At 29.5% G+C, this 12838-nt stretch overlaps 1 protein-coding gene across 1 annotated transcript; it reads left to right on the plus strand.

Moving 5' to 3' along the window:
- Positions 1-1342: 1342 nt before the first annotated feature.
- Positions 1343-3711, plus strand: LOC105140744 (serine/threonine-protein kinase At5g01020-like). The gene is made up of 5 exons (XM_011047707.1): positions 1343-2067; positions 2237-2372; positions 2482-2618; positions 2716-2839; positions 2985-3711. The coding sequence occupies exons 1-5, from the start codon at positions 1687-1689 to the stop codon at positions 3569-3571; spliced, it is 1365 nt and encodes a 454-aa protein (XP_011046009.1). The 5' UTR covers positions 1343-1686; the 3' UTR covers positions 3572-3711.
- Positions 3712-12838: the final 9127 nt, after the last annotated feature.

The following is a 12838-nucleotide window of genomic DNA, read 5'->3' on the forward strand; positions in this document are numbered from 1 at the left end:
ATCAAAGTTAATATAAAAATCAAATTTTAAGAGATGAAATTGAAAAAAATATTCAAAATAAAATATATATAGCAATTAAAAGTTTGAGAATCAAATTTGATATAATCAGCAACAACTAATAAAATATTTTTAAATTTTTCACAACTTCTGTAACATGTTTTCTGTTAAAAAAAAAAAAATACTTTCATGGAAACCAAAGTAAATTTTTCTTTAACTGAAAAGTATTTTTCACTGACTCAATTTTCTAACAATAAACAAATATAAAAAAATTTAGAATCATTTTCTTTAATTAAAAAAAAATCAATTTCCATAAGGCTTAAGCCACCTTTTGTATTGCTTTTCAAAAGGGGAAATAGATACAATTTATTTATTTTTATTTAGAATTAATTTATTTTTATTTTTTTATATTGTATTGTTATATCAATATAAAACATAATTTTTTTAAAATAAAACAATATTATTTTAATATATTTTTAAATAAATTTTTTTAAAAAATAATAATTATTATGTTTCTAAACACCCTAAATATAATTTGGATTTGGAAATACATACATGATCTTTTTCCATCTTTATTTGGATCTCTTAATCTCTATCACATTATTAATATTCATGATGATCATTATTATTATCCTAAAAATATTAAGAGTAAATACTGCATTTGGAGATTATTTTTTTAAAAATTTAATTTTTTTATTTTGAATAAATATTTTTTTAATGTTTTTTAATTATTTTAATGTACTGAGATAAAAAATAAAAAAATATTATTTTAATTTTATTTATTTATTTATTAAATAATTACTACTACAAGCACTAAAAAAAATGGCTGAGATGACCACTCAACTACTAGCTTACAGGCCCGCCGAAGGGTCAACTTGGATGGGAGATTGACGACCGAGGGAAGATTAGAAAATTCCACGTCAGATAATCCACAGTGCGATCGTGATGATATTCTTAGTTTACGATGATGTATTCAGAGGCTGTGTTGTGTATGTCGTTTGCTGTTAATGCAATTCTTTAGTTCTAAGATATTCTTTCTAGAAGCTTACAGGCTATTTTGCTCTCCGACCAAACCTAGCTTCCTTTGTCAAAATCACCCTTCTCTTGTTGGACGAAAGTGCCCTCTGACTTTGTTGACTTCGTGGTGTATAGCTGGTGCGCATGACTGGCTTGAAAACTTGGTAATAAGAGGAAGAAGAAATGTCAGGCGGGGTATCCATGTCATTTTCTCTTGAACCAACTTTGTAGATTGGTTCTAATAATACTATATGGTATACTTAATGTGAATAAATCTTGATTTATTCAACATTATATTATATTTTTAATTCCATGCTTTAAGAAATGGACATGGAGATAAAAGAAAGAATCAAACGTGTGTGCGTAGAAAGGAGTTGATAACCTCTTTCTCCATGACCGCGTTTTGAGAGCTACCTATTGCTGATTAATTTGAATATTATTGTTTATGTCCCGGTTGCCTCCCCTTTTTAAGCCATTACCCCATCACCCTATTTCCACCATCTCTTCTCCTCTTCCTACCAAACTCCTTCCCAATCCTCCTGGCTCCTGCTCTTGGGAGGAACACTGGTCGCTTTTCTACCCCCTCGACAACAACGAGGATATTGCATCATTTTCCTGTTGATCCCATAAACCGAGTATCACTACAAGCTGAAGAATCGTTAGCTTGATATAATGACGGTCGAAAAAACCACATGGAGATCGATGTTTTCAAGCTGTTTCAAGCCTAATGAGATCTCACCATCCAAACCCAAGAAAGTAGTTACGAAACAAACTTCATTCCAGAGGCTTTCAATGTCCGATTTGAGCAATCCCAGCACACTATCTGAGGATCTCTCAATATCTCTCGCTGGTTCTAACCTGCACGTTTTTACACTCCCCGAGTTGAAGGTGATCACGCAGAATTTCGCAGCAAGCAACTTTCTCGGTGAAGGAGGGTTTGGACCGGTGCACAAAGGTTTCATCGATGACAAGCTTAGGCCTGGCTTGAAGGCTCAGCCTGTGGCCGTCAAGCTTTTGGACTTGGATGGCTCGCAGGGACACAGGGAGTGGTTGGTGAGCGCTTTGACTTTATCATTTCTAGCATGTTTTGTGTATTATACCTACATTCGTATATATTGTTAACATATCCTTACTACTTTTAATTAAAGGGCCTTCCACTTTCCAAGCTGTAAGATGATTAACTAACTCTTTCTCTTTCTCTCTTTTAATAATCTTTTGTTAGGCGGAAGTGATCTTTCTAGGGCAACTGAGGCATCCACATCTTGTGAAGCTGATTGGTTATTGTTGCGAGGAGGAGCATAGGCTTCTGGTTTATGAATACATGCCCCGGGGAAGTTTAGAGAATCAGTTATTTAGACGTATGTTTCTTTGGAAATCCCAAGTTTAATTTGTTATGCAAATAAACTATAATCATTTTACAATAAGAAAAGCAATCTGAGAGCTGACAGGTATTCTTTGAATTTTCAGGATATTCGGTATCATTACCGTGGTCAGCAAGAACGAAAATTGCAGTTGGAGCTGCAAAGGGCCTAGCCTTCCTCCATGAATCAGAAAAGCCTGTCATATACAGAGATTTCAAAGCTTCCAACATTTTGCTGGACTCGGTAAGCATCTCTTAATTTCTTTATTCAAGACTCGTCTTAGTTTACGCAATATTAATTAACCTTCTAATATTGATGTTTCACCGAATGTTCTCCACAGGATTATACGCCGAAACTTTCAGATTTTGGACTAGCAAAAGATGGTCCTGAAGGGTCAGACACACACGTTTCCACCCGAGTCATGGGAACGCAAGGCTATGCCGCTCCTGAATATATCATGACAGGTAATTTATTATAAATGTTTAATTTTAAGCTAGCCAATACTCAATCATACGTGTGTGCGTGTGATTGTTGCATTTGACCTTGGCATTCATTTGATTGCCTAGCCAGCATCCATATAGAAATCTAATTTGACATTGATTGTTTCAGGTCACTTGACATCAAGGAGTGATGTGTATAGTTTTGGAGTAGTACTACTGGAGCTTCTTACAGGGAGAAGGTCTGTGGACAAAAGCCGTCCCCAAAGAGAACAGAACCTGGCAGAGTGGGCAAGGCCCATGTTGAATGATCCCCGGAAACTCAGCCGGATAATGGACCCGAGACTGGAGGGTCAATACTCAGAAACTGGAGCTCGAAAGGCAGCTGCATTGGCTTATCAATGTCTGAGCCACAGGCCAAAACTTAGACCAACAATGAGCATTGTTGTTAGCACTCTGGATCCACTCATGGATTTTGAAGACGTCCCTATTGGACCTTTTGTGTACACAGTTCCAACTGAAAATCTTAAAGAAGATGATAACAAGGAGTGTCAAACCAAGAGGGATCAGACGAAGAAAGAGAAGAACGGGCAGCAGCACCAAAAGCATCAACTCCATCGAGGCCAAAAGCGTCAAGGTAGATCCCGGCCTAGATCTCCGACCATTCACTCAGAAACTGCTCTAAGCCAGAATCATGGAAATGGATTGCACTCTCCCTTGCACCATAAAGCCAGGGGATCGAGCCGAAACAATATTTAGTCAAACTGTAAATCTTGACTACTGTAAATGCATTTTCCTTTCTGAGCTAGCTAGCTAGCTTCCTTGAGTTCCATATCGTCACCCAAATATTAGCTTGAAGCGTAAGATATCTTGTGGGAGGACTTCTTCATTTCCTTAAATTGATTCTTTCAAACACAAGACACCCCACCCTGACGCGTATGATCTTTCAGTTTTCTTTTTCGAGCCAGGCAAGATCAGACCAATTCAAGAAAAAGAAAACAAAAGCAGCAACCACATTAGATAATGTAAGTTTTGCCGAGCAGGATTTTCAAAGATTCTTAACAACAGCTAAGCAATTTGAAATATACAATGCGTTGACAATATTTGTGATTAAATTCCCATTAATCCAAATTGTGTTTACATTATTGTAAGCATTATTAGTTTTGGTCGAAAACATTGACTGTTTCCAGCTGTACCATCAATTTTGTTTTGTATAAAAAATTTCTTCTCTCTGATTGGAAAGCAAAACGACCACAGGGCTACTTGTGCCAATAATCCATCCTCAGCAACTCACTAGTCTATTTACATACTGATTAAACACTAAAATGAGGACTAGAATTTTATCAGTACTGTCTTGCCTCCATTCCAAAGCAAAGTGTGAGGTTGTAAATTAATATATTTACAACCGTGTTTGTTAAACGCTTTGAATTTTTATTTTTAAAATTATTTTTTTAAGAATTTTTTTTTATATATATTTTTTTAAATTTTATCTTTTGACATTTAATTTATTAAAGATATAAATTTACGTGATTTTATTTTTCTACATTGATTTTCTAATGGTTTTATAAAAAAAATAATATAATCCATAACAAATCACAAATTAAATAACTTGCTAAATACTAAAATGAGGACTAGACATTCAAAAATACCTCAATTCCAAATCAGAAGAAAAAGTGTGAGGTAATATAAGAGTGAAGCTAAATTAATTAAACTCTAAATTTATTTTTTATAAATCATCAATTTAAATCTTATAAATATTAGAATCATTAAAGTTTTATATGGTCATTAATTTTTAGATCTATAAAATTAATTAAGGTACACACAAGCTACCTAGACACTTACATTAAAATGCGAGGTTAGAAACGTAATTGAAACTTATTTCTCAGAATTTTATCAGTACTGTCTTGCCTCCATGCCAAAGCAAAAGCGAAAGCGTGAGGTTGTAAATTAATATATTTACAACCGTGTTTGTTAAACACTTGAATTTTTATTTTGAAAATTATTTTTTTATGTATTTTTTTATATATATTTTTTTTAAAATTTTATCTTTTAACATTTAATTTATTGAATATGAATTCACGTGATTTTATTTTTCCACATTGATTTTCTATGGATTTATATAAAAAATACATTAAAAAACATGTATACCTAGTAGTTTTATGAAAAAAAAAAATATAATTCATAGCAAATAACAAATCACAAGTTAAATAACTTGCTAAATACTAAAATGAGGACTAGACATTCAAAAATCATTGCTGGCTTACCTCAATTCCAAATCAAAAGAAACATTACCTCAATTCCAAATCAAAAGAAAAGGTGTGAGGTAATATAAGAAGTGAGGTTAAACTCTAAATTTATTTTTTATAAATTATTAATTTAAATTTCATAAATCTTAGAACCAACCATTAAAGTTTTATATAGTCATTAATTTCAAAGTGTATAAAATTAATTAAAATATATACAAGTTACTTAGACACTCAAGTTAAAGTGGCGAGATTAGAAATGCAATTAAACCTTATTTCTTAAAATTTAAATTTTTTTAAAATTAATTTTTAAAATTTTTAGATTATTTTAATATACTAATATAAAAAATAATTATACATATAAAAAATAATATTATTTTAATATATTTATGGTAATTAATATTAATAAAAAGTGCGAGGCTGGAAACACAGTTGTGACCGTATTTCTCAAAAGTTTGATTTTTATTTTAAAAATTATTTTTTTTAACTTTTTAAATTATTTTAATATATTAATATTAAAAATAATTTTAAATAAAAATTTAATTTCCCCCTGCGCATGCTTAGAAAACGATAATAAGCTAATGAATTTCCAGTACTGCTGCTATATATTCGCTGGCTGATTGTCTAAAATTTCTGAGGCGTAGGCCTGCTACCACTAATTAATATCAATAAACAATCAGCTCGAACTGTACAATTTATTTGCTTTTTCGACATACGACAATTCAATTTCACTCACTGCTCCGTGATTTATCGTACTAAATAAGCAAACAGACAGAAAATTGCCCTGAATGTCTAAGAGAACTTGATGCTCCATGTTGGAGCATTGGATTCGGACATATAATTTATGCCCTCCTCAGCAGGCTTTTTGAACTTCCATACAAGACAGGCTGACTGCCTGTAGCATAGCTTTTTGTGAAAATTTCACTATTTTCTCCTACAACTGAGCAATAAATAATAGTAGATCACGACAGCTACTAGATGATTACTGGAAAACGTTGTAAGCAAGTTCCGGACTTTTTTTCGTTTTATGGTTACAATTATTTGTCCAGTGATTACCAACATCGGTGTTAACGTTATAAATTGTCTGGTAAAATTATATTTGTTATTTAATATATATAAAACATGTAAAATCAAAATAAAAACTTGAAAATAAATAAAATTAGATTTAATTTATTAAAAATCGATAAACTTAATTTGATTTTACAAACTTACTAAATTTATAATATGAACTAAATCAAATTTAATCTTTCAAATTATATATTAGATAGAGCTGAAATTTTATAGAACAATATTAAACACATAAAGATATATTGTAGTAAATTTTCAAACCAAATGAAGTTTGTAAAGATAATATTTCATAGGGTCAAAGTTAATAAACTAATTTTGTTAAATATATCAAACTAAACCTTTGTGTACTGTTTGGGATATATATGGAGCTACTAGAAAAATGTTTTGCAATTAATATTGAGATGAAAATTAGACATCTGAAACTTTCTAACCATATATTATAGGCCTGATAATTCATCCAGACGAGAAAAAACAACATGTTTGAAATCAAGACTTAAATCTGCTAAGAATATGTGAAAATTGAAGATTCGGGCTTTATTAAGGAATTTTCATATGAAAACTTTTTTTATTATTCTATTTTTTTATTTATTTAATTTTAAATAATTATTTTTAATTTGAATTTTTTCTAGCATATTATATATTGTTTAGGGTTTATTTAATTTTGAATACTATTTATCTCTCTCATTTTATTTAGATCACTCATTGATTATAATATTGTTGACTTACTTTATTAGATTTTAATATAATTTAATTTCATGGTTGACATTGTCGATGTATAATTAGTTAAAAAATTACTTACGATTTTACAATTCGATTTTATATTGTATTTGTCATGTTATATATATAAAAAATATTTTTGACAATCTTGATTACCAACAAACCTTACAAAACCAAATGAAGGCTTAATTAAAACTTGTTGTTTGTTTTTACAGTTGGAAAGTATTCTTGTAAAAAAATAATTTTTTATTGTGTTTTTAGATCGTTTTGATATATTAATATAAAAAATATATTTTAAAAATAAAAATATTATTTTAATATATTTCTTTTAAAAAATATTTTAAAAAATATGGAACATAGTTGAGCCCAAAACACACCTCATATATCAAGCATGTGCATTGTCGTTTGGGTGGCTAGGCAGGCATGCATGCACAACAAAAGATCTAGCATATGCAAGCCAAACATTGAGTTAGATTAGCTATTCTGGACGATTGTACGTGGTAGCTCGTGCTAGCCTATACAAAAAGAGACACTTGGCTTCTTCCACACTATAAATATATGAGTATTTTTTTTTTGAAAAAATCAACACATTTTTTTTAAAAATAGAAACTAACACAAGTGAAAAAAGACTTTAATTTTTCAAAAATTGCTACTAGCACCAGCAATTTTTCAAAAAACACTAATGTCATGGTGGCCTAACCAACACCTTTTCTCATATACCTCTTTAATTTTGTGAGTTTTTTTTTATATTATTGTTTGTATGGAGTTTGACATATTAGGGTTTGTTTGAAATATATGTAAATACTATTTTTATTTTTATTTTTATTTTGTTAGGTTTAATTGTTAATTTGTGATTATTTTAGTTTTAATTTGATCATTGTTTGTGTTGAGTTTAATATATTAGGGTCTCTTTGAATTAAGATAAATTGATTTTGTCCGTGGTATCATTCATATCGATTTTAATCTATATAATCTTGAATAGTCTTCTGCCCATTAATTGCTTACCATCCATGCGTGAAGTGAACCCCATGGATATAAAGATTCAGAAAATCATAGTCATATCAACTTTTCCCAAGAAAGGTTTGAAATTGAGTTTTACATAATAATAACTTGTACTGGAACATCAAAATTACAAGTAACAGAACCCCCAATTGACTTTTATAAAGAGACATGAACAAGAGATATGAATGAGAAATATAGAAAATGCTACAAAACTTAACTAGTTTTTTGATAAGTTAGGGTAGTTCTATTAAAAACCAAAAGGTATAAGCAAAATCTCGTACACATAATAATAATTGTTGAAAATCAAAGTCTACCCTGAAAAACCTAATTACAAGCTAAAAACACCTCATTTATACTAGGTAAAAATGTTCTAAATAATGCTGGAAAAATAATAAAAGAGCTATAAATCAAATAGAAAAAATAATATTAAACCACTTAGAAAACTAATATAATTCATGCACAGTAGATTATGACTCAAGTTCATTTTGATTTCTGATTGACCTAGGATTTTAACCTAATATAAAACAAGGCCTCCAAAAGATTCTATTAAAATTTCAACTCGGTTCAACTGTTGGATTGAAGATCATACTTTTTAGAGTAAAACTATATAATAGAAAAAATAACTTTGTAATTGCTGAAATTAATTAGCCTTTGAAGTAGATGGATCACACCTCTCTTGTAAATATATTAAATTGACCGAGGTATGATCATTACTTGTTAAAGATGCAGCCTCCTTGAAATTTATTTTGGCTCAAATACTCTGAACAAGCATATTAAATACATATTTAAGCTTGTCTGCTTTTGATCTTATAATTAGCCCAACTGGAACTTTTAATGAATCATTTGGTGAAGCTTGGGTCACATCATCCCCTCTTTCCTAAAAAATATTTTACCTAGAATTGTCAACAAAGAAAGAAAAAAAAACCATTAAAAGTAGCACTAACACCATACTCATCTGGTAGGTCTACTTCATAGGTGACACGACCAAAAGATTAATGTCTTAAATCAAGTTCCTTTCATAGCTCAGGTGTCGGTTATACCATACATTATGGGCTATGAAAGTGCCAAGCATTTGTTGTACCAAGTGTTATACAACATAAATCAAGATTAGTCATTTAACAAGCAAAGTATTAAAGAGTGAACAAGATAACAAATATAAAACATGTTAGTATCAAACATTAAAGTTCATATTAAGTTTACATTATACTTATTCTTACACCATTAGTGTAACCTTTTCACCTTGACATAATTAACTTAGCTAGACATAATGAAAGAAAGCAAAATAGATAAACAAAATAAGAACATAAAAGTTAACTAAGTAAAGGAAAGGAAATGAAAGGCATAAACTTAATATTAATGAAAACAAAGCATAAAAAATACAAAGAGAGAAAGGAAGAGCATGATCTTGATCTGGAAACCAAGATGCCTAAATGCATGGAAAATGCCTCCTTTTATAGGCCAAAATTAGGAACTATTGATTTGATGACTAATTGATAAGTGGGTGGCCAACTTTTGACTTGGTGACAATCTTTATCTTCTCTTGTCTGCCCAAAACGTCATTGATAACGTCAAAATTGGAGCCAGTTGCAAACATGAAAGTTGTAGGCAATTGTCTCAGCTTTCTTGTGTAAAACATTCAGCTCATTTGGACTTCTAGAACTCCAGATATGGCCAAAATACCGAACAGTGCTCGGGCTGGAAGACAGATTCGGGCTTCTTTGTTGTTGCTACAATTTGGACTTGATAATGGCCTTTTTAGATCTTGGGCTCCATATGAAAGTTGTAGGCCTATGTCTTACCTTTCCATCCATATAAATTTGACCTAAATCTGAGATATATAGCTCTAGATATGACCCAATTACTGAATAGTGTTCCGGTTTGGATTGCACCGACATCTCTTTTCTAAATTTGGCCATCTCTTTGGCCTTTCAATTTCAATTCTTAAATTTATCAATCAATTCTTTTATTTATTTGATAGGCCTGCATTTAAAATAAACATTTATCATAAATTAAAATTATCTTATATTATTAGATATGTTATTATAAAACATATTTTAGTTAAGGAGTTATTGATACTTCAAGTGCAAAATGATGATATAAAATCTTAATAAAAATGCACTTTTAAGTACTAATCATTAGGCATTATCATTAATTTTTTAAAGAATTTAGAATGGTCCGTCTCCTCTTAGCACTAACTTGGATATTCTTTGTTCAAGAAATCTCTCTTTTTGTATATGCACTCAAATCCAATCACCTGATTAAAAATAACCTTTATTTTTCTTATTAGCTTTGAATATATATTACTCTTTTTTTTCACCTCGCATTCTCATGGAGAGCCTTTATTACTTGTGTTTTTATATTACCATCAAGACTAACCCTGACATCAATAGGTAAAGGAAACAAATCTAAAGCAGTTAAATGATTAAAGTCATAAATAATTTGAAAAGTTGAATAATCAGTAGTAAAATGCACAATCCTATTATAAGCAAATTCAAAAAATAGCCGACAATCATCGTAATTTATCAAATTATTTTAAATGATAATTTTTAATAATGTAGTTAAAGTCCTATTAACTATTTCAATTTGACTATCTATTTATGGATAACAAGTAGTAGAAAATAAAAACTTTATTTCTAATTTCCCTCACAAAACCTTCCAAAAGTAGTTAAGAAACTTAACATCATGGTTAGACACAATGCTTTTATATACCCTATGGAGTCAAACTATGTCTCTAAAGAATAAATCTGCTATGTTAGTTGCATCATTGATTTCATGACAAGATATGAAATGTGTTTTCTTAAAAAACCTATCCACAACTATAAAAATAGAATTCCTAACACTTTTTAACCAAGGAAAACCTAGTACAAAATTTATAGATATATTGATATAAGGTTTCATAGGCACTGAGAAAGGAGTATATAAACTATGAGATAATACTTTAGACTTAGCTTGTCTATATACTATTCATCTATTGTAAATTTTTTGCACATTTTTTTCCATCTTAGGTCAATATAAGTACTCATACAAAATATCTAAAGTTTTAGCAACCCTGAAGAGCCACATTAATCCGCTCTCGTGAGCTTTACCTTCATGATAGTGCATTAGCCACTATGTTTTCATTACCCTATTTGTACTTAATCACATATGAGAATGTTTCAATGAACTAAACTTAGCATGCAAACAGTTCAACTTCCCTTGACCTTTGAGATGTTTTTATAATTCATGCTCAGTAAGAATTACAAGCTTTTTAGACCATAAATCATGTTGCTAAGTCTGCAAAGTTCTTACCAAATCATAAAACTTCTTATCATAAGTAGGATAATCTAATGTTGTATTATTGAACTTTTCACTAAAATAAGCCATAAGTATTTTTTCTTGTATTAAAACAACTTCAATACCTATATTGAGGCATTACATATAATCTTAAAAGTTTTTATAAAACTAGACAATGATAACAATAAAGCTAAAATTAATTTTTCCTTTAATAAATTAAAGCATTCTTTTATTATTTGCCTTATTTAAAAACCATTAGATTTATTAACTATCCAAGTTAAAGAAATAGCTTTTAAAAACCATTAGATTTCTTAACTATCCAAGTTAAAGAAATAGCTAAAGTATTGAAATCTTTAATAAATATTCTATAAATACTAGTCAAATTCTTACCTAAGTTAGCCCATTCTTTGATAATCTTAACTTTTTTCTCATCCATTTCAATAGCTTTTTCACTAATAATATATCCAAGAAATATAATTTTTTTCATGCAAAAGTTATATTTTTTTAGATTATCATATATATTTTTTCACAAAACAACTAATACATTTCTTAAATGTTCAACATGTTCATATAAATTCTTGCTATAAATTAAAATATCATTATAATAAATCACAACAAATTTACCTTTAAAATTACATAAAAGATGGTTTATTATTCTTATGAAAGTAACAGGTGCATTAGTAAGTCTAAAAAACATACTAACCACTCATACAAACCATATTTAATATAAGATGGTTTTTGATTTATCTCTCATTTTTCATTATTATTTGATGATATCCACTTTTCAAATCAATCTTAGAAAACATAAAGGACCCTCAGAATTCATCTAACATATCATTAAGTTTAGGAATTTAGTGTCTATACTTTACCATAATATTATTGATGGCACGACAATCAACATATATCCTCCAAGTCTCATCATTTTTTAGTACTAGCAATACAAGAATGACACATGAACTCATGTTTTTTCTTATATATCTTTTTAATTATCAATTCATTGACATTTTCTAGGGATTACTTTTATAGTTTTGTTGATGAGGTATAGATGCTTTAAAAACAAGATCAATCTGGTGCCCAATTTCCTTAAGAGGTGGCAAACCATAAGGAATCTCATTAGGAAAGATGCCTTTAAAATCTTGAAATAAAAAAACACAAACATGAGCAAGATAATGATCAAGGTCATTAGTGTTTAAATATGCCTCATTATACCTAAGTAAAATCATAGGCATGCTAAAAAAATAAACATTCTTAATCTCACTCTTATTTGCAAAAAAACTAACATGTTTCTTTATCTTTTACACACTTTATTTTTTACTCATCCTTCATTTGTCCTCTTTGCTTCTCTCCTCTCTTGGTAAAATCCACACTAATTTTTATTTTGGATGAATCTAACCTTCTTCTCTCATGGCTCACTTTATTTTCACTTTTCCTTACATCCTCACATGGTTGATTTTTTTTTTTACTTCATTTTCTCTTTTTAATGTCAATTGGTCTTCATACACTTGTTTAAGAAACAATGATACACTTTTAATATTTTCTTATGATTCTCAATAGAATGCATGTTCTTAAACCCATTATATTTGGCTTTTCTATCAAAATACCACAGTCTCCCATATAATAAATAAGTAGTATGCATAAGCATAATATCACACAAAACCTGTTTAATAGATTTTACTTTATAGTTATTTAACCATTGAAGTCTGTAAGACTTTTCATGTTTAAT

This window comes from Populus euphratica, unplaced genomic scaffold (assembly GCF_000495115.2).
Source record: "Populus euphratica unplaced genomic scaffold, PopEup_1.0 scaffold150.1, whole genome shotgun sequence".
In the NCBI taxonomy this organism is placed as follows: domain Eukaryota; kingdom Viridiplantae; phylum Streptophyta; class Magnoliopsida; order Malpighiales; family Salicaceae; genus Populus; species Populus euphratica.

What these genes read in the sequence shown, in the direction of transcription:
- LOC105140744 (XM_011047707.1), top strand. Translation starts at nt 1,687, where the DNA reads ATGACGGTCGAAAAAACCACATGGAGATCGATGTTTTCAAGCTGTTTC. An exon ending in AGGGACACAGGGAGTGGTTG is followed by an intron (nt 2,068 to 2,236) that starts GTGAGCGCTTTG and finishes ATCTTTTGTTAG; the next exon opens with GCGGAAGTGATCTTTCTAGG. An exon ending in TCCTGAATATATCATGACAG is followed by an intron (nt 2,840 to 2,984) that starts GTAATTTATTAT and finishes TGATTGTTTCAG; the next exon opens with GTCACTTGACATCAAGGAGT.